The following is a 24,483-nucleotide window of genomic DNA, read 5'->3' on the forward strand; positions in this document are numbered from 1 at the left end:
GGGACTTCATCAAAATCAAAAGCTTCTGCACAGCAAAGGAAACAGTCAGCAAAACAAAGAGGCAACCCATGGAGTGGGAGAAGATATTTGCAAATGACAGTACAGACAAAAGGTTGATATCCAGGATCTATAAAGAACTCCTCAAACTCAACACGCACAAAACAGACAATCATATCAAAAAATGGGCAGAAGTTATGAACAGACACTTCTACAATAAAGACATAGAAATGGCTATCAGAGACATGAAAAAACGTTCATCATCACTAGCCCTCAGGGAGATTCAAATTAAAACCACATTGAGATATCACCTTACACCAGTTAGAATAGCCAAAATTAGCAAGACAGGAAACAACATATGTTGGAAAGGATGTGGCAAAAGGGGAATCCTCTTACACTGTTGGTGGGAATGCAAGTTGGTGCAGCCTCTTTGGAGAACAGTGTGGAGATTCCTCAAGAAATTAAAAATAGAGCTTTCCTATGACTCTGCAATTGAACTCTTGGGTATTTACCCCAATGATACAGATGGAGTGAAAAGAAGGGCCATCTGTACCCAATGTTTACAGCAGAAATGGCCACGGTCGCCAAACTGTGGAAAGAACCAAGATGCCCTTCAACAGACGAATGCATAAGGAAGATGTGGTCCGTATACACTATGGAGTATTATGCCTCCATCAGAAAAGACAAATACCCAACTTTTGTAGCAACATGGACGGAACTGGAAGAGATTATGCTGAGTGAAATCAGTCAAGCAGAGAGAGTCAATTATCATATGGTTTCACTTATTTGTGGAGCATAACAAATAGCATGGAGGACATGGGGAGTTAGAGAGAGGAGGGAGTTGGGGGAAATTGGAAGGGAACATGAACCATGAGAGACTATGGACTCTGATAAACAGTCTGAGGGTTTTGAAGGTGTAGGGAGTGGAAGGTTGGGGTACCAGGTGGTGGGTATTATAGAGGGCACAGATTGCATGGAGCACTGGGTGTGGTGCAAAAAAAAGGATGAATATTCAACTTTTGTAGCAACATGGACGGTACTGGAAGAGATTATGCTGAGTGAAATAAGTCAAGCAGAGAGAGTCAATTATCATATGGTTTCACTTATTTGTGGAACATAACAAATATGGAGCACAAGGGGTGTTAGAGAGGCGAAGGGAGTTGGGGTAAATTGGAAGGGGAGGTGAATCACGAGAGACTATGGACTCTGAAAAACAATCTGAGGTGTTTGAAGTGGCGGGGGTACCAGGTGGTGGGTATTAAAGAGGGCATGGATTGCATGGAGCACTGGGTGTGGTGAAAAAATAATGAATACTGTTTTTCTTAAAATAAATAAATTGAAAAAAAATAAGGAAAAATGAATACTGTTATGCTGAAAATAAAAAACTAAATTAAAAAAATAAAAAAATTAAAAAAGTTAACCTCCCCCCAAAATAATGATGGTATAGCTGTAGAATGAAATTCAACAAATAAATGAGGAAGACATCCTGCCCTTTGTTAAAACTTGGATGAATCCTGAGGAAATTATGCTAAATGAATAATGAGACCAAAAATGACAATGTCTGTGTAATCTCATTTATATGAAAATACAAAATTATGAAATCATAGAAACAGAGAGTAGGTTGATGTTTTCCTGTGGCTGGGTTCCGGGAGGTGAGATGATGCTGGTGCAAACCTACAAAACTTCAGTTATAAGATGAATGAGTTCTGGGAACTTTTGTACAACATGGTCATTATGGTTAACTCTGTTGCACTGTATACATAAATGATGCTGACAGTGTATATAGTAAATATTTTACTACAAAAAATAATAAGTTTGAGAAGTGATGGATGATTCAATAACCCATCATGGTGATTATTTCAAAATTCATATGTACATGAAATCACCAAGTTGTATGCTTGAACTTCCACAATCTTACATGTCAATTATATTTCATTAAAAGTGGAAAAATGAGAGAAAACTATTCCTATCTCTGTTTTCTGTTTGCATTTTTTTAAATTTATTTTTTATTTATTTTCAGCATAACAGTATTCATTATTTTTGCACCACACCCAGTGCTCCCTGCAATCCGTGCCTTCTATAATATCCACCACCTGGTATCCCAACCTCCCACCCCCCACCCCTTCAAACCCCTCAGATTGTCTTTCAGAGTCCATAGTCTCTCATGGTTCACCTCCCCTTCCAAGTTCCCCGAACTCCCTTCTCCTCTCTAACTCCCCATGTCCTCCATGCTATTTGATATGCTCCACAAATAAGTGAAACCATATGATAATTGACTCTCTCTGCTTGACTTATTTCACTCAGCATAAACTCTTCCAGCCCTGTCTGTTTACATTTTAAATACCACCTACTTCCAGCAGAACCTTCCCCATAAAAATGAAAACAAAAACAAAACCAATACCAGATCAGGAATAAGACAAGGATGCCCACTCTCACCACTCTTGTTCAACATAGTATTAGAAGTCCTAGCAACAGCAATCAGACAACAAAGAGAAATAAAAGCTATCCAAATTGGTAATGAAGAAGTCAAACTCTCTCTCTTCGCAGATGACATGATTCTTTATATGAAAAACCCAAAAGACTCCACCCCCAAACTACTAGAACTCATACAGCAATTCAGCAACGTGGCAGGATACAAAGTCAATATGCAGAAATCAGTGGCTTTCTTACACACTAACAATGAAAATACAGAAAGGGACATTAGAGAATCGATTCCATTTACTATAGCACCAAGAACCATAAGATACCTGGGAATAAACCTAACCAAAGAGGTAAAGGATCTGTACTCGAAGAACTACAGAACACTCATGAAAGAAATTGAAGAAGACACAAAAAGATGGAAGACCATTCCATGCTCTTGGATCAGAAGAATAAACATTGTTCTAGTTCCATCCATGTTGTCGCAAATGGCAAGATTTCATTTCTTTTGATGGCTGCATAGTATTCCATTGTGTATATATACCACATCTTCTTGATCCATTCATCTGTTGATGGACATCTAGGTTCTTTCCATAGTTTGGCTATTGTGGACATTGCTGCTATAAACATTCGAGTACACGTGCCCCTTTGGATCACTACGTTTGTATCTTTAGGGTAAATGCCCAATAGTGCAATTGCTGGGTCATAGGGCAGTTCTATTTTCAACATTTTGAGGAACCTCCATGCTGTTTTCCAGAGAGGTTGCACCAGCTTGCATTCCCACCAACAGTGTAGGAGGGTTCCCCTTTCTCCACATCCTCGCCAGCATCTGTCATTTCCTGACTTGTTGATTTTAGCCATTCTGACTGGTGTGAGGTGATATCTCATTGTGGTTTTGATTTGTATTTCCCTGATGCCGAGTGATATGGAGCACTTTTTCATGTGTCTGTTGGCCATCTGGATGTCTTCTTTGCAGAAATGTCTGCTCATGTCCTCTGCCCATTTCTTAGCGAAATAAGTCAAGCGGAGAAAGACAACTATTATATGATCTCCCTGATATGAGGAAGTGGTGATGCAACATGGGGGCTTAAGTGGGTACGAGAAGAATAAATGAAAGAAGATGGGATTGGGAGGGAGACAAACCATAAGTGACTCTTAATCTCACAAAACAAACTGAGGGTTGTTGGGGGGAGGGGGTTTGGGAGAAGGGGGTGGTATTATGGACATTGGGGAGGGTATGTGTTTTGGTGAGTGCTGTGAAGTGTGTAAACCTGGTGATTCACAGACCTGTACCCCTGGGGATAAAAATATATGTTTATAAAAAATAAAAAATTATATTAAAAAAAATACTGTCCTTTAAAGGGCATACTCTGAGAATTTCTTTCTTAGCATTGCTTAGAATTTTCAATAGTAGAATTGCTTAGATTATACCATAATCTTAAAATCTTTTTAAGTGGTATCAATAAATAAACTCCAGGCCTTTTTCCCTTTTGTAAAAAAAAAAAAAAAAAAAAAAAAGAATAAACATTGTTAAAATGTCTATACTGCCTAGAGCAATCTATACTTTTAATGCCATTCTGATCAAAATTCCACCGGCATTCTTCAAAGAGCTGGAGCAAATAATCCAAAAATTTGTATGGAATCAGAAGAGACTCCGAAATGCTAAGGAAATGTTGAAAAACAAAAATAAAACTGGGGGCATCACGTTACCTGAGTTCAAGCTTTATTACAAAGCTGTAATCACCAAGACAGCATGGTACTGGCATCAAAACAGACACATTGACCAGTGGAACAGAGTAGAGAGCCCCGATATGGACCCTCAACTCTACGGTCAATTAATCTTTGACAAAACAGGAAAAAATATACAGTGGAAAAAAGACAGTCTCTTCAATAAATGGTGCTGGGAAAACTGGGCACCTATATGTAGAAGAATGAAACTTGATCATTCTCTTACACCGTACACAAATTAAACTCAAAATGGATGAAAGACCTCAACGTGAGACAGGAATCCATCAGAATCCTAGAGGAGACCATAGGCAGCAATCTCTTCGATATCAGCCACAGCAACTTCTTTCAAGATATGTCTCCAAAGGCAAAGGAAACAAAAGTGAAGATAAACTTTTGGGACTTCATCAAAATCAAAAGCTTCTGCACAGCAAAGGAATCAGTCAAGAAAACAAAGAGGCAACCCACGGAATGGGAGTAGATATTTGCAAATGACGGTACAGACAAAAGGTTGATATCCAGGATGTAAAATGAACTCCTCAAACTCAACACACATGAAACAGGCAAACATATCAAAAAATGGCAGAAGATATGAACAGACACTTCTACAATAAAGACATACAAATGGCTATCAGACTCATGAAAACATGTTCATCATCATTAGCCCTCAGGGAGATTCAAATTAAAACCACATTGAGATATCATCTTGCACCAGTTAGAATGGCCAAAATTAACAAAACAGGAAACAACATGTGTTGGAAAGGATGTGGAGAAAGGGGAACCCTCTTCCACTGTTGGTGGGAATGCAAGTTGGTGCAGCCTCTTTGGAGAACAGTGTGGAGATTCCTCAAGAAATTAAAAATTAAAAATAGAGCTTCCCTATGACCCTGCAATTGCACTCCTGGGTATTACCCCAAGAGGTCGTGAAAAGAAGGACCATCTGTACCCCAAAGTTTATAGAAGCAATGACCATGGTCGCCAAACTGTGGAAAGAACCAAGATTCCCTTCAATGGACAAATGGATGAGGAAGATGTGGTCCATATACACTATGGAGTATTATGCCTCCATCAGAAAGGATGAATACCCAACTTTTGTAGCAACATGGACGGGACTGGAAGAGATTATGCTGAGTGAAATAAGTCAAGCAGAGAGAGTCAATTATCATATGGTTTCACTTATTTGTGGAGCATAACAAATATCATGGAGGACAAGGGGTGTTAGAGGGGAGAAGGGAGTTGGGGTAAATTGGAAGGGGAGGTGAATCATGAGAGACTATGGACTCTGAAAAATAATCTGAGGGTTTGAAGTGGTGGAGGTGTGGGAGGTTGGGGTACCAGGTGGTGGGGATTATAGAGGGCACGGATTGCTTGGAGCACTGGGTGTGGTGAAAAAATAATGAATACCGTTTTTCTGATAATAAATAAATTGATAGCTGTAATAAAAAAAATAAAAAAAATACCAGGATTAAAACCACTATGAATATGTGAATCGGAAGGTCAACTAATTTGAAAACATTCCCTCCATAAAGATGCCATGTAGATAGCATCAGTAATACAACAATTCTTAACTCCATAAATGAGTGAGTTAAATATGAGTTCCCTGGTCTCTCTGAGGCATCTGGAAAGAAGAATTTTATTGATTTGATCTTTTCTTAGCTTAGCAATGGTGATCTACAGGCAGGTTGCAAAGAGGACATATTTATATTTGAAGAAAAGCCTGATCTTCTGGAGTAAATTTCCATAACTTTCCAGTAGACACACAATTCATTATCACTGTCTTTTCTGAGATCATTCCACTGCCGAAAGTAAAAGTGGAAATGAAAGCTTTCTAATTGAAATTTACACCAGTATAGACTGTTTGCAGAGATGGCCCATCATCCCCATCTTTCTCTGTAGCCATGTTTTGGCAGTGTGTGCAGCACCTTCCTTTAGATGATGGAGACTTTTCCTCCCTCTTTGATCTGGGCTGGATTAGGAATTTTTAATTTGCTGTAGCCAGCAAGATATCCTGGGAATGACAGTGGACCTTAGAGTCTTGGTGCGTTTCTGCTGCTCTCTCTTGGGACTCTGCCTCCTTAAATAAAATGAGCTTGGTGGGCTGTCAGAGGAGGTGAGAACATATGCAGCAGAGCCCAATTGTCCAAGCCAAAGCCACCCTAGATCAGCCACAGGTAGCTAGTTAAGCCCTGATTGTATTAGAATGTCCCAGAGAGAGATCAGAAGAGCTCCCCCAGCTGACATACAACTGATTCAAGGCTCTAGAGTGGATCCACAGAGACAATAACATCTCATAACCATACAATTCCATTTGATACAGAAGACATTATAGCAAGCCATTTGCTTTCTGGATGGCTTGCTATGTAGCAACATTCCTCATCATTCTGTTATTCAAGTTTGTTTCTGATAACTATTAAGAAATGACTCTAGGGGAATCTGGTTGTCTCAGTCAATTGAGCTTCCAACTCTTGATGTCAGCCTAGGGCATGATCTCCAGCTCCTGAGATGACTTTTTGTTCCATGTTCAGCGGAGTCTGCTTGAGATTCTCTCTCCCACTTCTCTTCCCTTTCCCCCTTTCTTGTTCTCTCTCTCTCTCTCTCTCTCTCTCCCTCTGTTTCTCAAATAAACAAATCTTAAACAAAAAGAGTGACTCTAATGAGGATCTTTTTCAGCTACCAAGTAGAGTTTGGAAGCTTCTTCTTCTTCTTCTTCTTCTTCTTCTTCTTCTTCTTCTTCTTCTTGTTTTGAGATGAAATAGTGACTTAGAATCACATAACTAGGCAAGAATTCACACTCTTTGTGTCTTGCAGAGATATCTTGATTAAGCCTAATGAGACTCATTTTCAGCTTTGACCTCCAGGACTGGAGGAGTGAAATTTGTTTCTGTTAAACCCTCAGTGTGGCCATTGGTGATAGCAGCAATAAGAAAGTGATAAAGACATTTCTCCAATAAAATTTTCTTAGAGGAAACTGAATTTAAACCTCTCAAATTATTCACTTAGCTTCTTTGGTTATGGGCATTTTGTGTTGAAACACTATCTTAAGTAGAAGAATGATCTAAAGTCAGTTTGGAGACATTCAGGCTTATTTGATGGTACAGAGAAATTCTCCTAGCATAAATGTCAATGTAGTTGTGTCTTTGAGCCCACTGAGCATTAAGATAGGAAAAACAATTGTGAAAATCAGGGCCACATATTCTCTTTTTTTGGTCTAAATTTCTATATTCCTACTATTTCTTTTGAATGCAAATGTTCCTTTTTTTCACTTCTTTACCCTCCAAATTTCCCTCAAGCTTTCTTTCAACATAATAGATAGGTTATAATGAATTTAATAATAGTTATGAGCCTTGTGCATGTACATCCGTGCATGTGACTGTGTTTTCTTGAAATAACAATGCATATGAATACACGTAGATTTATATGCACACAGCCCTTTGTCTTGAACATTCATTGATCAAACAAAGTATTTACGTACATTTCATCTTTCCTCACAATATGCCTTGAAGTTACGTTTATGATACCACATTGTGTTCAGCAGGAAATTAGACTGGTGGGATTACACCCTAACAAATGAGTAACAAAGCTGTTGGAACTTACTGTGCACCTTTTTGAGCTCTATGGAAATGAATCATGCAGTATGTAGCCATGCTTTTTCAATGTCTCTTTCAATTCTTAATGTAGTACACTTTATTTTTATATTTTAAAAAAGATTTTATTTATTTTTCTATTTCACAAAGACAGAGTGAGTGCAGAAATAGGCAGAGATACAGGCAGAGGGAGAGGAAGAAGCAGGCTTCCTGCTGAGCAGATGTGAGCTTTGATCTGAGGACCCTGGGATCATTAACTGAGCAGAAGGTAGACACTTAAGTGACTGAGCCACCCAGGTGCCCACATTGTACACTTTAAATGAGTACAGTTTATTACATGTCACAATGTTCCAGTAAATTGATTAGAATTTAGAAATTTTAGTGATGCATGACTCAGGATTAGATTTGGAGCACAGTTGAGTCACACCTATTGGTGTGGGAGACTTCTCATGCAACTGTGAAATGTGGATGTTAAAATAGTGGAAGTAAATTAAGATAATTCACATTTGATAAGCTCAATATTTAAACAATATAAGATTAACTACATATATAATATAAGTAAAATGACATAAACTGGATCAAGGGAGAAGAGCACTACAGCCACATACCTCATGGGTGAGCCTTAGAAACCCAATCTGCAGATGCCCACCTGACTTCAGACTCATGAGGAGCCCTGCTGAGATCAGGACAACTTTCCATCCCATAATCCCCTTTAATAATAAAAACATTATACTAAGTCATATTTTTAAATTTATTTTCAGCATAACGGTATTCATTGTTTTTGCACCACACCCAGTGCTCCATGCAATCCGTGCCCTTTCCAATACCCACCACCTGGTTCCCCCAAACTCCCACCCCCCGCCCCTTCAAACCCCTCAGATTGTTTTTCAAAGCCCATAGTCTCTCATGGTTTACCTCCCCTTCCAATTTCCCTCAACTCCCTTCTCCTCTCTAACTCCCCTTGTCCTCCATGCTATTTGTTATGCTCCACAAATAAGTGAAACCATATGATAATTGACTCTCTCTGCTTGACTTATTTCACTCAGCATAATCTCTTTCAGTCCCGTTCATGTTGCTATAAAAGTTGGGTATTCGTCCTTTCTGATGGAGGCATAATACCCCATAGTGTATATGGACCACATCTTCCTTATCCATTCATCCGTTGAAGGGCATCTTGGTTCTTTCCACAGTTTGGTGACCGTGGCCATTGCTACTATAAACATTGGGGTACAGATGGCCCTTCTTTTCACTCCACCTGTATTCTTGGGGGTAAATACCCAAGAGCGCAATGGCAGGGTCATAGGGAAGCTCTATTTTTAATTTCTTGAGGAATCTCCACACTGTTCTCCAAAGAGGCTGCACCAACTTGCATTCCCACCAACAGTGGACGAGGGTTCCCCTTTCTCCACATCCCCTCCAATACATGTTTCCTGTCTTGCTAATTTTGGTCATTCTAACTGGTGTAAGGTGGTATTTCAATGTGGTTTTAATTTGCATCTCCCTGATGCTTTAATATTTTGCTTCGTTATCTCTATTTCATTTTATTTATGTTTTTAAATTTATTTTTTATTTATTTTCAGCATAACAGTGTTAATTATTTTTGCACCACACCCAGTGCTCCATGCAATCTGTGTCCTCTCTAATACGCACCACCTGGCTCCCCCAACCTCCCACCCCCCCACCACTTCAAACCCTTCAGATTGTTTTTCAGAGTCCATAGTCTCTCATGGTTCATCACCCCTTCCAATTTACCCCAACTCCCTTCTCCTCTCTAAATCCCCATGTCCTCCATGCTATTTGTTATGCTCCACAAATAAGTGAGACCATATAATTGACTCTCTCTACTTGACTTATTTCACTCAGCATAATCTCTCATCATCATCATCTTCATCATCTTTAAATTCAACTTGACTCTAAGGCCATATTACATCAACCTATTTTTTCCATATTTGTCTTTCTGTGTACAGTCCTCTTGGAAAAATGTACTTCCATATATATATATATGCTAATATATATATATATATATTTCCCCCCCCCCCCTCAGTGACTATATGAGGCATGGTGGACACAAGCTTTTTAAGAATAAGATCTTAAAGTGTAGATAAATTCCCATGATCATGTATAGCCACTAGTACATCCTAGAGGAAAAGACATGTAACAAATTCTTTGACTACAGCTGCAGCAATTTCTTGCAAGACATATCTCTAAAGGTAAGGGAAACAAATAAAATATGAACTCTTCAACCTCATTAAGATAAAAAGATTCTGCACAGCAGAAGTCAACAAAACTATAAGACAATCTATGGAACTCAAGAAGACATTTGCAAATGATATATTAGATAAAGGACTGATACCCAAGATCTATAAGGAACTTAAAACTAACTCTTCAGAAAACAGATAATCCAGTTAAGAAATAGGCAGAAGATATGAATAGACCCTCTCCAAAGAGGACAAAAAAAAAATGGCCAAAAGACACATGAGAAAATGCTCAACATCACTAGCCATCAGGGAAATACAAATCAAAGCCACAGTGACATACCACCTTACACCAGTTAGAATGTCTAAAATTAACAAGCCAGGGAATAACAAATGTTGGTGAGGATGTGAAGAAAGGTGAACCCAGTCATGAGTATGTGAGAATGCAATTGTGGGAATGCAAGCTGTTACAGTCACCCTGGAAAACCATATGGAGGTTACTCAAGACATTAAAAATAGAGCTGCTATATGGCCCAGCAATTGCACTACTAAGTATTTACCCCAAAGATACAAATGTAGTGAAATAATGGGTCACATGGACTCCAATGTTCATAGAAGCAATGTCCTCAATATCTAGGCTGTGGAATGAACCAAGATGCCCTTCAACAGATGAATGAATAAAGAAGATGTGGTTCAAGTATACAATAGAATATTACTCATTTCTCATTACTCATAACGAATACCCTCCATTGTATCAACATGGATGGAACTGGGGGATATTAAGCTAAGTGAAATAGACCAGAGAAAGATAATTATCATTTGGTTTCACTCTTAGGTGGAATGTAAGAAATAATGCAGAGAAGCCCAAGGGAAGGGAGGGAAAACTAAAGGGAAAGAAATCAGAGAGAGAGACAAACCATGAGTGACTCATAACTCTGGAAAACAAACTGAGGGTTGCTGAGGGGGCATCTGTGGGGTAACAGGTTAACTGAGTGACAGGGGATAAGGAGGGCAAGTGATGTGATGAGCCGTGGGTGTTACATGCATCTGATGATGTATTAAACTCTACGTCTGAAACTAATGATGTACTATATGTTGGCTAATTGAATTAAAATTAAAAAGTGCATTCTCTGGCAGAGCAGTTCAGGTAGTGATATACAAAGGAAAGATGTTCACAAAAGGGAAGTGCAGTGGTCTCAGATTTTTCTCTGTTATAAACTTATTTAAATGGCTGTGGTAGCTAAGAGTAGATTTTTACATGGGAATAGTATTCAGTCAAAAAAGAAAAAATGCTCACTGTGATATATTTTATTTTAGAAGAATTATTCTTAACCAATTCATGTAGTCCTTTGAATAAATGAAAATGTTCTGAACATTTCACATCCGAAGTTAGAAATAGCATTGAAAGAATAGGAAAATGACAAAGGGAAAAATCTCTTGAATATCAGAGATATCACGAAGCTTAATAAAATGTGTTTCATAAATTATACAGAAAGGTAAAAAAAATAGAAATTCTAGGAAAAAAATTAAAAAGACATGTACCACTTCCACAATCTGATCAAAGTATCTAAACATTTGGTGTAAGAATGGTTGTGTTTCATTCTTCTACACATAGCTGTCCAATTTTCCTGACACCATTTATTGAAGAGACTGTGATTTTTCCACTGTATATTTTTTCCTGATTTTATTTGACCATAGAGATGAGAGTCCATATCTGGGCTCTCTACTCTGATCCCCTGGTCTACATGTCTGTTTTTATGCCAGTACCATGCTGTCTCGGTGATCACAGCTTTGTAGTAAAGTTTGAAATCAGGTAACGTGATGCCCCAAGTTTTGTTTTTCTTTTTCAGCATTTCCTAAGTAATTCGGAGTCCCTTTTGATTCCATACAAATTTTAGGATTTTTGCTCCAGCTTTTTGAAAAATACCAGTGGAATTTTGATTGGAATGGCATTGAAAGTATAGATTACTCTAGGCAGTATAGACATTTTAACAATGTTTATTCTTTAGATCCATGAGCATGGAATGGTCTTCCATCTTTTTGTGTCTTCTTCAATTTCTTTCATGAGTGTTCTGTAGGTCCTCGAGTACAGATCCTTTACCTCTTTGGTTAGGTCTATTTCCAGGTATCTTATAGTTCTTGGTGCTATATTAACTGCAATCAATTCTCTAATTTCCCTTTCTGTATTTTCATTGTTAGTGTATAAGAAAGCAACTGATTTATGTACATTTCTTTTGTATCCTGCCACATTACCTAATTGCTGTATGAATTCTAGTAGTTTAGGGGTGGAGTCTTTTGAGTTTCCCATATAAAGTATCATGTCATCTGCAAAGAGAGAAAGTTTGACTTCTTCATTGTCAATTTGAATACCTTTCATTTCTCTTTGTTGTCTTATTGCTGTTGCTAAGGACTTTTATTTTGTTCAAATTTTGGGCCCTGCAATTGTGGGCACTTCCTAAGCCCCATGACGACTCATGGTTTTAGAGCAGCCATCCCACAGAATCTTATCAGAGCCTTCTTTATGTCTTTGTTTCTAAGGCTATAGATGAAGGGATTCAGCATGGGTGTGACTACAGTGTACATCACTGAGGCTACTGCACTTGAGTGGGAACTCTGGGTAGCAGCAGAGCTAAGGTATACTCCTAGGCTTGTACAATAAAACAAAGAGACAACAGAGAGGTGAGATGCACAGGTGGAAAATGCTTTATGCTTGCCCTGAGATGATGAGATCCAACGTATGGAGGAAACTATCTTAGAGTAAGAGTAAAGGATACCAATGAAGGGACCACCAGCCAACAACATAGCTGCAAAATATATCACCATGTTATTGAGAAAGGTGTCAGAACATGAAAGTTGGATTATCTGATTGATTTCACAGAAAAAGTGGGGGATTTCCAAGACTGTGCAGAAGGACAGCTGCAACACCATAGAGGTTTGTAACAAGGAATGCGAGGCACTCAGAATCCAGGACATGAGAACCAGCAGTCCACAAAGCCAGGGGTTCATGATGACTGTGTAGTGCAGCGGGTGACAGATGGCCACAAAGCGGTCATAAGCCATCACAGTCAGGAGAAAGATGTCTAGCCCTGTAAACAGTATGAAAAAATACATCTGTGTGATGCAGCCTGCATAGGTTATGACTTTGCTCTGAATATGGATGTTCCATAGCATCTTCGGTACTGTGGTGGAGGTGAAGCAGATATCTACAAAGGATAAGTTGGTGAGGAAGAAGTACATGGGGGTGTGAAGGTGAGAATGAGAGCTGACAGCCAGGATGATGAGCAGGTTTCCAAACAGCGTGATCAGGTACATGGAAAGGAAAAATCCAAATATGATTGGCTGCAGTTCTGGTTCCTCTGAAAATCCCAGAAGCTCAAACTCTGAAATTCCTGTATTGTTTCCTTGGTCCATGTGGTGGAGTGAACTACCAGCACAAAGGAAAATAACATGACTAATTTTCACAAAAATGGTCATTGCTCACATTGTGGAAATGCAACAATTTATATTTTCCAGTTATGAAATCTTATTGCAATATTATGTGAATAGATTTCAGCTCCTTGAGAGGATTCTGATTCCTCTCTTATTAGGAATTTTCATTGCAACATCAGACATTCCCCAAAAGGTCAGGTATTATACAGTTTTAGTAAGAAATTATTTCATGCATTTGAGAAATATATTGAATGCCGACCATGTTTTGGGAATTCTAGTCATAAAGTAGTGGGTGTTGAATAGCAAAAGTCACTAAAATTCAATGATGGTTAAACGATAGAAGCAGATATAAAAATTAAATAATCATGAGACAGGGACAGATGCTCTAAAGAAAATGGAGCAGGTTAAGACAGTGCATGGGGTGTTATGTTGGGTGTTCAGTTCAAGATTGGCTTGGAGGGGGCACCTGGGTGGCTCAGTGGGTTAAAGTCTCTGCCTTCAGCTCAGGTCATGATCCCAGGGTCCTGGGATCAAGCCCCGCATCGGGATCTCTGCTCCATGGAGAGCCTGCTTCCTCCTCTCTCTCTGCCTCTCTACCTAATAAAAAAACAAAAAACAAAAAACAAACAAAAATATTGGCTTAGAGGGTGGCATTTGAATAGATACCTCATGGAAGAGAGGATGGAAGAGAGGAGGTCTTCCTGACAGACCAGGTGGTTCTGTTCTGTTCTTCAAACAGCTGGTTCAAAGGCCCTACTAAGTGCTTCTGTCAGAACTCAAGGCTCAGAAGGAAGCCAGTATGTAGGGAAGTGATGAGAATTGGTGGTAATGAATTTCATAGAATCATGTGGACTCATAGCTGCTTAAAATTCAAGTCACAGAGAGTTGATGGTCCAAAATATTGCATTTTATCATTTTGTTCCAGTAAGCTCCTGTCCATTGACACCCCTCCTTAGTATCATCTGATATTTAAGTTTGGCCTGTGTACTATAAGGGTCTCATTGAAAGAGAGGAGCTTGTGTATCTCTGCTCTGAGGACTGCTCGCACTCATCAAGTTGCCCAGAGGAATGTGCATATGCACACACACACACACATTGTCACATGTACACAAGATAATACACTGTGTCTTCCTGGTGTGTGTTACTCTATGTCCCTGTCACCCACTCCAACACATTGTTTAGAATAAAAATGCATACACAGTCATATAACCCTTGCAATAAGGAATATAGAAATAGGACACAGAACTTCCTTTTCATAGCTTCCCAGGGACAAATCATCGTGTGGCTCCATTTTGTAATGGTGATTTCCTGACCTGTGTGTAAAGAACCATAAAAAATTGTGCTCAACATTTAGGGTCTTTTCTGGTTTCCTACAAATTTTAGATTGTTCCTGCTATGTAAAAAATGTTGGTGGTATTTTGATAAGGATTACATGGAATATGTAGATTGCTTTGGGAAGCATAGACATTTTAATAATATTTTTCCTTCCAATGCACGAGCATGGAATGTTTTTACATTTATTTGTGCCTTCTTCAAATCTGTCACAAGTGTTCTACAGTTTTCAGAATACAGATCTTTTTGCCTCTTTGGTTAGGTTTCTTCCTAGATATCTTGTTGTTGTTGTTGTTGTTGTTTTTTGGTGCAACTGTAAACAGCTAAGAGACACATGGAAAAAATTATGAATATCACTCACCATCAGGAAATTAAAAATCAAAACCACGGTGATACCACCTCAAACAATCAGAATTGCTAAAATAAACAACTCAGGAAACAGCAGATGTTGGCTTAGATGTGGAGAAAGGGGAACACTCTTACGCTTACGCTTTTGGTTGGAATGCAAACTGATGGAACCACTCTGGAAAACAGTATGGAGTTTCCTCAATAAGTTAAAAACAGAGTTACCCTATGACCCCTCAATTGCACTGCTAGGTATTTATCCAAACGGTAAAAACACGGTGATTTGAAGGTCACATGTACTTCAATTTTTTAAAAAATATTTTACTTATTTGTCTAAGAAAGAGTGTATACAAGGGGATGAGCAGAGACAGAGGGAGAAGCAGGCTCTCCACTGAGCAAAGAGCCTGGTGGTGGACTCAGTCCCGGAACCCTGGGATTGTTACCTGAGCTGAAGGCAGATGCTTAACTGACTGAGCCACTCAGGTGACCCTCCTCAATGTTTATTGCAGCAATGTCCACAATAGCTAAACTATGGGAAGAGACCAGATGTCCATCAACAGATGAATAGTTAAAGAAGTTGTGGGTTACATACACAATTCAATATAACTCAGCCATTAAAGAATCAAATCTTGCCATTTGTAATTACATGATGGAGTTGGAATATATATATAAAGTGAAATAAGCTAGTCAGAGAAAGACAAATAACATATGATTTCATTCATATGTGGAATTTAAGAAAGAAAGCAAATGAACACAGGAGAAGGGAAGGGAAAATAAAATAAGATAAAAATGGAGAGGGAGGGAAACCATAAGAGACTCTTTTTAAAAAAAATTTCTTCCACATTTTATTATTTTTTCCATTTATTTTTTTAAATTTTTTATTTCTTTTATTTCTTGATTATAGGACACAAACTGAAAGTGGCTGGAGGGGAGGTAGATGGGAGATAGGGTAATTGGGTGATTGGCATTAAGGAAGGCACATGAGGTAATGTGCACTGGGTGGTAAAATATTTTTTTAGAGATCTTATTTATTTGAGAGAGAGTGTGAGTGAGCGGAAGCACATGAGCAGGGGCAGAGGGAGAGGGGGAGGGAGAAGCATACTCCCCTGCTGAGTGGACATGGGACTCTATCCTACAACCCTGAAATCATGACCTAAGCTGAAGGCAGATTTTGCCAACTGAGCCACTCAGGCACCCCTGCACTTGGTGTTTTAGGCAACTGGTGATTCACTAAATTCCACCTCTGAAATTAATTATGAACATGAACACTGGTCAGAAATATGTATAAAGCAATATATGGGAGCAGTAAGTATGAAAAATGACATTCACTTTCATTTTTTGGACAGCAGATATCCACAAGTAAATAATAATAAGATAATAGATCAATTCTTTTGGGGGGAAAACCCTAGAAAAAGCAGTGGAGGGAATATACTATGATTAACTCACAGACTTTACCACAAAAAACTTACACACTCTGACACATTCTGCACAAATACATCTACACATACATTAAAAAAAAATGGCAAGTAACTAAATTGGTGAAATAAAGAGCAATTAAGGATGGTATGTATTGCATGGAATCCTGTGTGTTATATGCAAACAATGAATCATGGAACACCACAACAAAAACTAATGATGTACTGTATGGTGAAAAATAGAACACAGTAATAAAAAAGAATGTAATAAAGAACAGGAATAAAACCACTCTGATCCCACTGGAAACACCATGGACTCCCACAGACAATTTTCTATGGAGAAAGTGAGTGGCTAGATAAGCCAGACTATGTTCAGGCTCACAGGTAGTGGGATAATTATAAAGAAAGCTCACTAGCATACCCCTTTTCACATAATACATGTAAAAATTTTCACTTGAATACTCAAGAAGGAGGAGGTACAGTGATATTATGCTTCATGTACTGTTCTTACAGAGATGTACCAGCGAGAATTCTTTTGTCAGGAATTTTCTCCTTAGTGCAGAAATGTAGTCTACTATGTCCCAACTTAAAAATGAAAAGACATATCCTCACTTCACTGTATGTCCCTCCTCAGCTATGACTTGGCTTTTCTACTGAGGTTACCTGAAAATATCCTTGGTCTATGTCCTATTTTATGCTTCCCATCCCGTGTCTTATTGAGTTTCCATTATTATGATTTAGTTGTTAACGTTGAACCTTGTATTTCTGAGTTCAATATTAACTTCTATTTCTAGCATCACATATACATTAATGAATCAATCAGTGAATTTCTTAATTATGCCAGCAAACAGCCACAGAAAACTCTCAGTTCCGGACTAGGCTGGATTGGCACTCAGGTGACCTCAATTACATGCTTTTGAGTTTCATTCTCCTGACCTTCTCCTTTAGTCCCTATTGGGTGGTAAAACTTATCAAGATGGGGTCTCTGTGAGGAAGGTCTCTACATGGAAATCAAAATACCTGTCTGGTTGGTAGATGGTAGAAGATGAAGCTCTGTCCCCAGACAAGAGATCAGGAATGGGTCAAATTTCAGTGCCCCATGCAGACTTAGGACTGCACAAGAAATGTCCAGGTCTCATCCAGTTTGCAATTGTCTGTGCTATGGTACTGCAGCAGAGGAGTTATTTACAGCTGCTTTGGTCTGATCATTAGGCACATTTCCCTCTTGTTCCTCCCACATTTAGGCACATGGATTCCCTGTGGGACACCATTTTGGACCCAAAGGATATTTTTCTTTTGTTTTATTTTTAAAATTTATTTTTTATTTTCAGCATAACAGTATTCATTATTTTTGCACCACAACCAGTGCTCCATGCAATCTGTGCCCTCTATAATTACCCACCACCTGGTACCCCAACCTCCCACACCCTGTCCCTTCAAAACCCTCAGATTGTTTTTCAGAGTCCATAGTCTCTCATGGTTCACCTCCCCTTTCAATTTCGCCCAACTCCCTTCTCCTCTCTAACTCCCCATGTCCTCCATGCTATTTGTTATGCTCCACAAATAAGTGAAACCATATGATAATTGACTCTCTCTGCTTGACTTATTTCACTCAGCATAATCTCTTCCAGTCCTGTCCATGTTGCTACAAAAGTTGGGTATTCATCCTTTCTGATGGGGGCATAATACTCCATAGTGTATATGGACCACATCTTCCTTATCCATTCGTCCGTTGAAGGGCATCTTGGTTCTTGCCACAGTTTGGCGACCGTAGCCATTTCTGCTATAAACATTGGGGTACAGATGGCCCTTCGTTTCACTTCATCTGTATCGTTGGGGTAAATACCCAGTAGTGCAATTGCAGGGTCATAGGGAAGTTCTATTTTTAATTTCCAAAGGAATCTCCACACTGTTCTCCAAAGAGGCTGCACCAACTTCATTCCCACCAACAGTGGAAGAGGGTTCCTCTTTCTCCACATCCTCTCCAACCCATGTTGTTTCTTGTCTTGCTAATTTTGGCCATTCTAACTGGTGTAAGATGATATCTCAATGTAGTTTTAATTTGAATCTCCCTGAGGGCTAGTGATGATGAACGTTTTTTCATGTCTCTGATAGCCATTTGTATATCTTGATTGGAGAAGTGTCTGTCCATATCTTCTGCCCATTTTTTGATATGATTGTCTGTTTTGTGTGTGTTGAGTTTGAGGAACTCATTATAGATCCTGGATATCAACCTTTTGTCTGTACTGTCATTTGCAAATATCTTCTCCCATTCCGTGGGTTGCCTCTTTGTTTTCTTGACTGTTTCCTTTGCTGTGCAGAAGCTTTTGATTTTGATGAAGTCCCAAAAGTTTATTTTCCCTTTTTGTTTCCATTGCCTTTGGAGACATATCTTGAAAGAAGTTGCTGTGGCTGATATTGAAGAGATGACTGCCTATGTTCTCCTCTAGGATTCTGATGGATTCCTGTCTCACGTTGAGGTCTTTCATCCATTTTGAGTTTAATTTGTGTACGGTGTAAGAGAATGATCAAGTTTCATTCTTCTACATATAGGTGCCCAGTTTTCCCAGCACCATTTTTTGAAGAGACTGTCTTTTTTCCCAGTGTACATTTTTCCTGTTTTGTCAAAGATTATTTGCCCATAGAGTTGAGGGTCCATATCTGGGCTCTCTACTCTGTTCCACTGGCCTATGTTTCTGTTTTCAGGCCAGTACCATGCTGTCTTGGTGATCACAGCTTTGTAATAAAGCTTGAAATCAGGTAACGTGATGCCCCCAGCTTTATTTTTGCTTTTCAACATTTCCTTAGCGTTTTGGGGTCTCTTCTGATTCCATACAAAATTTAGGATTATTTGCTCCAGCTCTTTGAAGAATGCCGGTGGAATTTTGATCGGAATAGCATTAAAAGTGTAGATTGCTCTAGGCAGTATAGACATTTTAACAATGTTTATTCTCCCGATCCAAGAGCATGGAATGGTCTTCCATCTTTTTTGTGTCTTCTTCAATTTCTTTCATGAGTGTTCTGTAGGTCCTCGAGTACAGATCCTTTATCTCTTTGGTTAGGTTTATTCCCAGGTATCTTATTCTTGGTGCTATAGTAAATGGAATTGATTCTCTAATTTCCCTTTCTGTATTTTCATTGTTAGTGTATAAGAAAGGCACTGATTTCTGTACATTGACTTTGTATCCTGCCACGTTGCTGAATTGTTGTATGAGTTCTATTAGTTTGAGGGTGGAGTCTTTTGGGTTTTCCATATAAAGAATCATGTCATCTGCGAAGAGAGAGAGCTTGAATTCTTCATTGCCAATTTGGATACCTTTTATTTCTCTTTGTTGTCTGATTGCTGTTGCTAGGACTTCTAATACTATGTTGAACAAGAGTGGTGAGAATGGGCATCCTTTTCTTGTTCCTGATCTCAACGGGAAGGATGCAAGCTTTTTCCCATTGTGGATGATATTTGCTGTGGACCTTTCACAGATAGATTTGATGAGGTTCAGGAATGTTCCCTCTATCCCTATACTTTGAAGCATTTTGATCAGGAATGGATGCTGGATTTCATCAAATGCCTTTTCTGCATCAATTGAGAGGACCATGTGGTTCTTCTCTCTTCTCTTATTACTTTGTTCTATCACATTGATTGATTTGCGAATGTTGAACCATCCTTGTAACCCAGGGATGAATCTCTCCTGGTCATGGTGGATAATATTTTTAATGTGCTATTGGATCCTGTTTGCTAGGATCTTGTTGAGAATCTTATCATCCATATTCATTAATGATATTGGTCTGAAATTCTCCTTTTTGGTAGGGTCTTTGCCTGGTTTGGGGATCAGGATAATGCTGGCTTCATAGAAACTGAGTCTGGAAGTTTTCCTTCTGCTTTAATTTTTTTGAAACAGCTTCAGGAGAATAGGTGTTATTTCTTCTTTGAAAGTTTGTTAGAATTCCCCAGGGAATCCATCAGACCTGGGCTCTTGTTTTTGGGAGGTTTTTGATCACCGCTTCAATCTCGTTACTAGATATTGGTCTATTCAGGTTGTCGATTTCTTCCTGGTTCAATTTTGGTAGTTTATAGTTTTCCAGGAATGCCTCAATTTCATCTAGGTTGCTTAGCTTATTGGCATATAAGTGTTGATAATAACTTCTGATGATTGTTTCTACTTCCTTGGTGTTCGTTGGATCTCTCCCTTTTCCTTCATAATTTTATGTATTTGAGCCTTCTCTCTTTTCTTTTGGGTTAGTGTCACCAATGGTTTATTGATCTTTTTGATTCTTTCAAAAAAGTAGGTTCTAGTTTCACTGATATGTTCCACTGTATCTCTGGTTTCTACCTCATCGATTCCAGCTCTAATCTTGATTATTTCCCTTCTTATGTGTGGATTTGGTTTGATTTGTTTTTGATTCTCCAGTTCTTTAAGGTGTAGAGACAGTTGGTGTGTTCTGGATTTTTCAATTTTTTTGATGGAGGCTTGGATGGCTATGTATTTCCCGCTTAGGACCGCCTTTGCTGTAGCCCATAGGTTTTGGAGCGAGGGGTCTTCATTGTCATTGGTTTCCATGAATTGTGTCAGTTCTTCCTTGATCTCCTGGTTGATCGAAGCATTCTCAAGCAAGGTGGTCTTTAGCTTCCAGGTGTTTGAGTTCCTTCTGAACTTTTCCTTGTGATTGAGCTCAAGTGTCAAAGCATTGTGATCTGAGAATATGTAGGGAATAATCTCAGTCTTTTGGTATCGGTTGAGTCCTGATTTGTGACCCACTATGTGGTCTATTCTGGAGAAGGTTGCATGTGCACTTGAGAAGAATGAGTATTCTGTTGTTTTAGGGTGGAATGTTCTGTATATATCTATGAGGTCCATGTGGTCCAATGTGTCATTCAAAGCTCTTGTTTCTTTATTGATTTTCTGCTTTGATGATCTATTTCTGAGAGAGGCGTGTTAAGGTCTCCATGATTAGTGTATTCATATCAATATGACTCTTTATCTTCATTAACAGTTTTCTTATGTAATTGGCTCCTCCCATATTGGGGCATAGATATTTACAATTGTTAGATCATCTTGGTGGATAGTCCCTTTAATAATGATGTAGTGTCCTGGGGCTCCTGGGTGGCTCAGTGGGTTAAGCCGATGCCTTTGACTCAGATCATGATCTTGGGGTCCTGGGATCGAGTCCCGCATCGGGCTCTCTGCTCAGCAGGGAGCCTGCTTCCTTCTCTCTCCCTCTCTGCATGCCTCTCAGTGTACTTGTAATTTCTCTCTGTCAAATAAATAAATAAAATCTTAAAAAAAATAATGATGTAGTGTCCTTCTGGAACTCTGACTACAGTCTTTAGCTTAAAATCTAATTTGTCTGATATGAGAATCGCTACCCCAGCCTTCTTTTGAGGCCCATTGGCATGAAAGATGCTTCTCCATCCCTTCACTCTCAGTCTGGGTGTATCTTTAGGTTCAAGATTTGTCTCTTGAGGACAACATATGATGGTTTCTGTCATTTTATCAAGTCTGCATCCCTGTCCTGCTTTATGGGCACATTTAGGCCATTCACATTGATGGTGATTATTTATAGATATGTTTTTATTGACATCGTGTTAACTTTGAAGGCTTTCTTTCTGTAGATTGTCTCTATATTTCTCTTCAATGTTATTCTTGGGCTTTTTCCTCCTTTAAAGAAGCCCCCTTAATATTTCCTGCAGTATCAGCTTGGTGGTTGCATAGTCTTTTAAGCCTTGCCGGTCTTGGAAACTCTTTATCTCTCCATCCATTTTGAACGTCAGTCTTGCTGGATAAAGTATTCTTGGCTGCATGTTATTCTCATTTAGTGCCCTGAATATATCTTGCCAGCCTTTTCTGGCTTGCCAGGTCTCCGTGGACAAGTCTGATGTTATTCTGATGGGCTTTTCTCTGTATGTAAGGATCTTCTTTGTCCTAGCTGCTTTCAAGAGGTTCTGCCTACAATTATAATTCTTCATTCTTACTATTACGTGCCCTGAGGACTTTTGAGAATCTGTAATCTTGGGGGGAAACCTTTTGGCCTCTAGTACATGAATGCTGGTTCCATTCACGAGATTGGGAAAATTTTCATGAAGAACTTGTTCCACTATATCTTCTAGACTTTTTTCTTTCTCCTCCCCTTCAGGCATTCCAATAATTCTGACGTTGGAACGTTTCATGGCATCATTTATTTCCCTGATTCTGTTTTCATGGCTTCTAAGCTGTTTGTTCCAAGCTTCCACCTGATCCTTTCTCTGTATCTGTTTGTCCTCCAGATCACTAATTCTATCTTCTGTCTCAGTTACTCTATCGTTGAGAGAATTTAGATTAGATTGGAACTCATTGAGAGCATTGTGAAGCTCATCCCTGGTAGCTTCCAGCTCTTCCCTAATATTGAAAACATGATATCTGGTCATTTTCAGTTTGGCCCTAATCAATTCCATTTGGGCACCCATTGCTTTCTCCAACCTAGCTATTGCTTGGATAATTTTTAGCCTGAATTCTCTTTCTCACATATTGTCTATGTTGATAGCCATTAGCTCTGTTGTAAAAGGTCCATCCTCTGTATTTTTCTTCTGTTGGGCATTCCTTCTCATAGTCATTTTGGTGAGAGATGGCTGAACTGGTGTTGCTGGGTTTATCAACTGTGGTGCAGTCTAGTTGCATCCTGGAATGCTTCTGAGCAATCAGGGTTCCCCACCAAAATGAGAGGAAAAAGAAAAGGAAAAGAAAAAAGAGAGAGAGAGAGAGACAGGAAAGAAAGTTGAGATAAAAGAGAAGGTTCAGCCTAAATGGGCCCCAAGGTAAGATTTATGAAGTATACAAACAGACACAGAGAAAAAAAAAAGACTGATAAAAGTATATGACAGGTGAAGAAAAAATATATATATTTGCATATATATATGCAAATAAAGGAAGAACCTCGTCAAAAAGAACCCTGAGTGTAAGATTTATGTAGTATCAGGACAAACACAAAAACACAGAAATACTGGTGGAAGAAAAAGATGGGAGAGTCGTTGTAACTTCTCAGTGTGGGTGAGGAAGGTTGTTTTGATTCTTCCTGGATGTATCCTGATATCTTTGTTAAAGGACTCAACTTTCCTAAGATAAGGGGGGGATTAGGAATTGGATAACCTATAGGGGTGGCATTGATTGGGGAAAGGGGATTACCAAAGGACATTTTTCTTGTTGAATTTTTTTCCTAGGAGACTGAGTGATAAACTAGGTGAAGTCGGTTTTTCTTACTTTTCCCCTATGACTTCGTCTGCCTTTCAGAGATCTAACTCCCAACGCCTTATTGCACTCCTGAATGAGAATTTTCTCCTGTTTAAGACTGGGGAGTGAGTATTGATTAGGTCCCTTGGGTCCTTCAAAACATTGACTTACTTATGGTGGAGACACAACTCCTGATATCCCTAGAACATTACTTTACCCTTTTTCAACAAAGATGAAAAGTTTGTTCCTTTCATATAAAATCCTGGACTCTACACTCCTTGGCTTCATGACAGTTTTGCCAAAACAAATAGGAATTTCACATTTCTATCAAAAGTTTAGACTATGACTTAGAATGTCACTGTAAAGGCTTTTTAATCGTAAGAGATATATTTAGAACTTTCTCTGCACTGTAATCGGAGTTAACACCATAATGGTGTTGCCTGATTTAATTTTTACAAAAGCCATTCTGTGAGGAAGCACTAGTGTGAACTCCATTCCCCATAGAGACATGGAGCTTGAAGACTTTAGTGATCTTCTCAAAGTTATCATTGCAGGAAAGGATGGGTGTTGATTACCTCCTCTCAGGATGCTCCCAGTTTTCAAACTTTGTGCCAGTGGTCCCAAGCAGAGATGCGTTTTTCCCTGGGCATATCTGGCAATGCCTGAGGAATGCTGCTAAACATTCCTAATGAGCATAACAACTTCCAGCACAAGTAAGAACCCTACCTCAAAGTTAAGATTGAGAATGTGAGAAAATGTACTCTAGACCAGCACTTCTCCAACTTCAAAGTGCATAGGAATCACCTAGGAGTCTAGCTTAAATGTCAATTAGCAGCTGCTGGTG

General features: G+C 39.0%; 1 protein-coding gene across 1 annotated transcript; it reads right to left on the reverse strand.

Annotated features, from left to right (window-relative positions):
- Positions 1–12,391: 12,391 nt before the first annotated feature.
- Positions 12,392–13,336, reverse strand: LOC101693400 (olfactory receptor 7A17-like). Its single transcript, XM_004761199.2, has one exon. It carries the CDS (start codon positions 13,328–13,330, stop codon positions 12,392–12,394), a length of 939 nt encoding a protein of 312 aa, XP_004761256.1. The 5' UTR covers positions 13,331–13,336.
- Between the last annotated feature and the right edge of the window lie 11,147 nt (positions 13,337–24,483).

Source organism: Mustela putorius, unplaced genomic scaffold, assembly GCF_011764305.1.
Source record: "Mustela putorius furo isolate JIRA1106 unplaced genomic scaffold, ASM1176430v1.1 tig00000095_pilon_pilon_pilon, whole genome shotgun sequence".
NCBI lineage: Eukaryota > Metazoa > Chordata > Mammalia > Carnivora > Mustelidae > Mustela > Mustela putorius.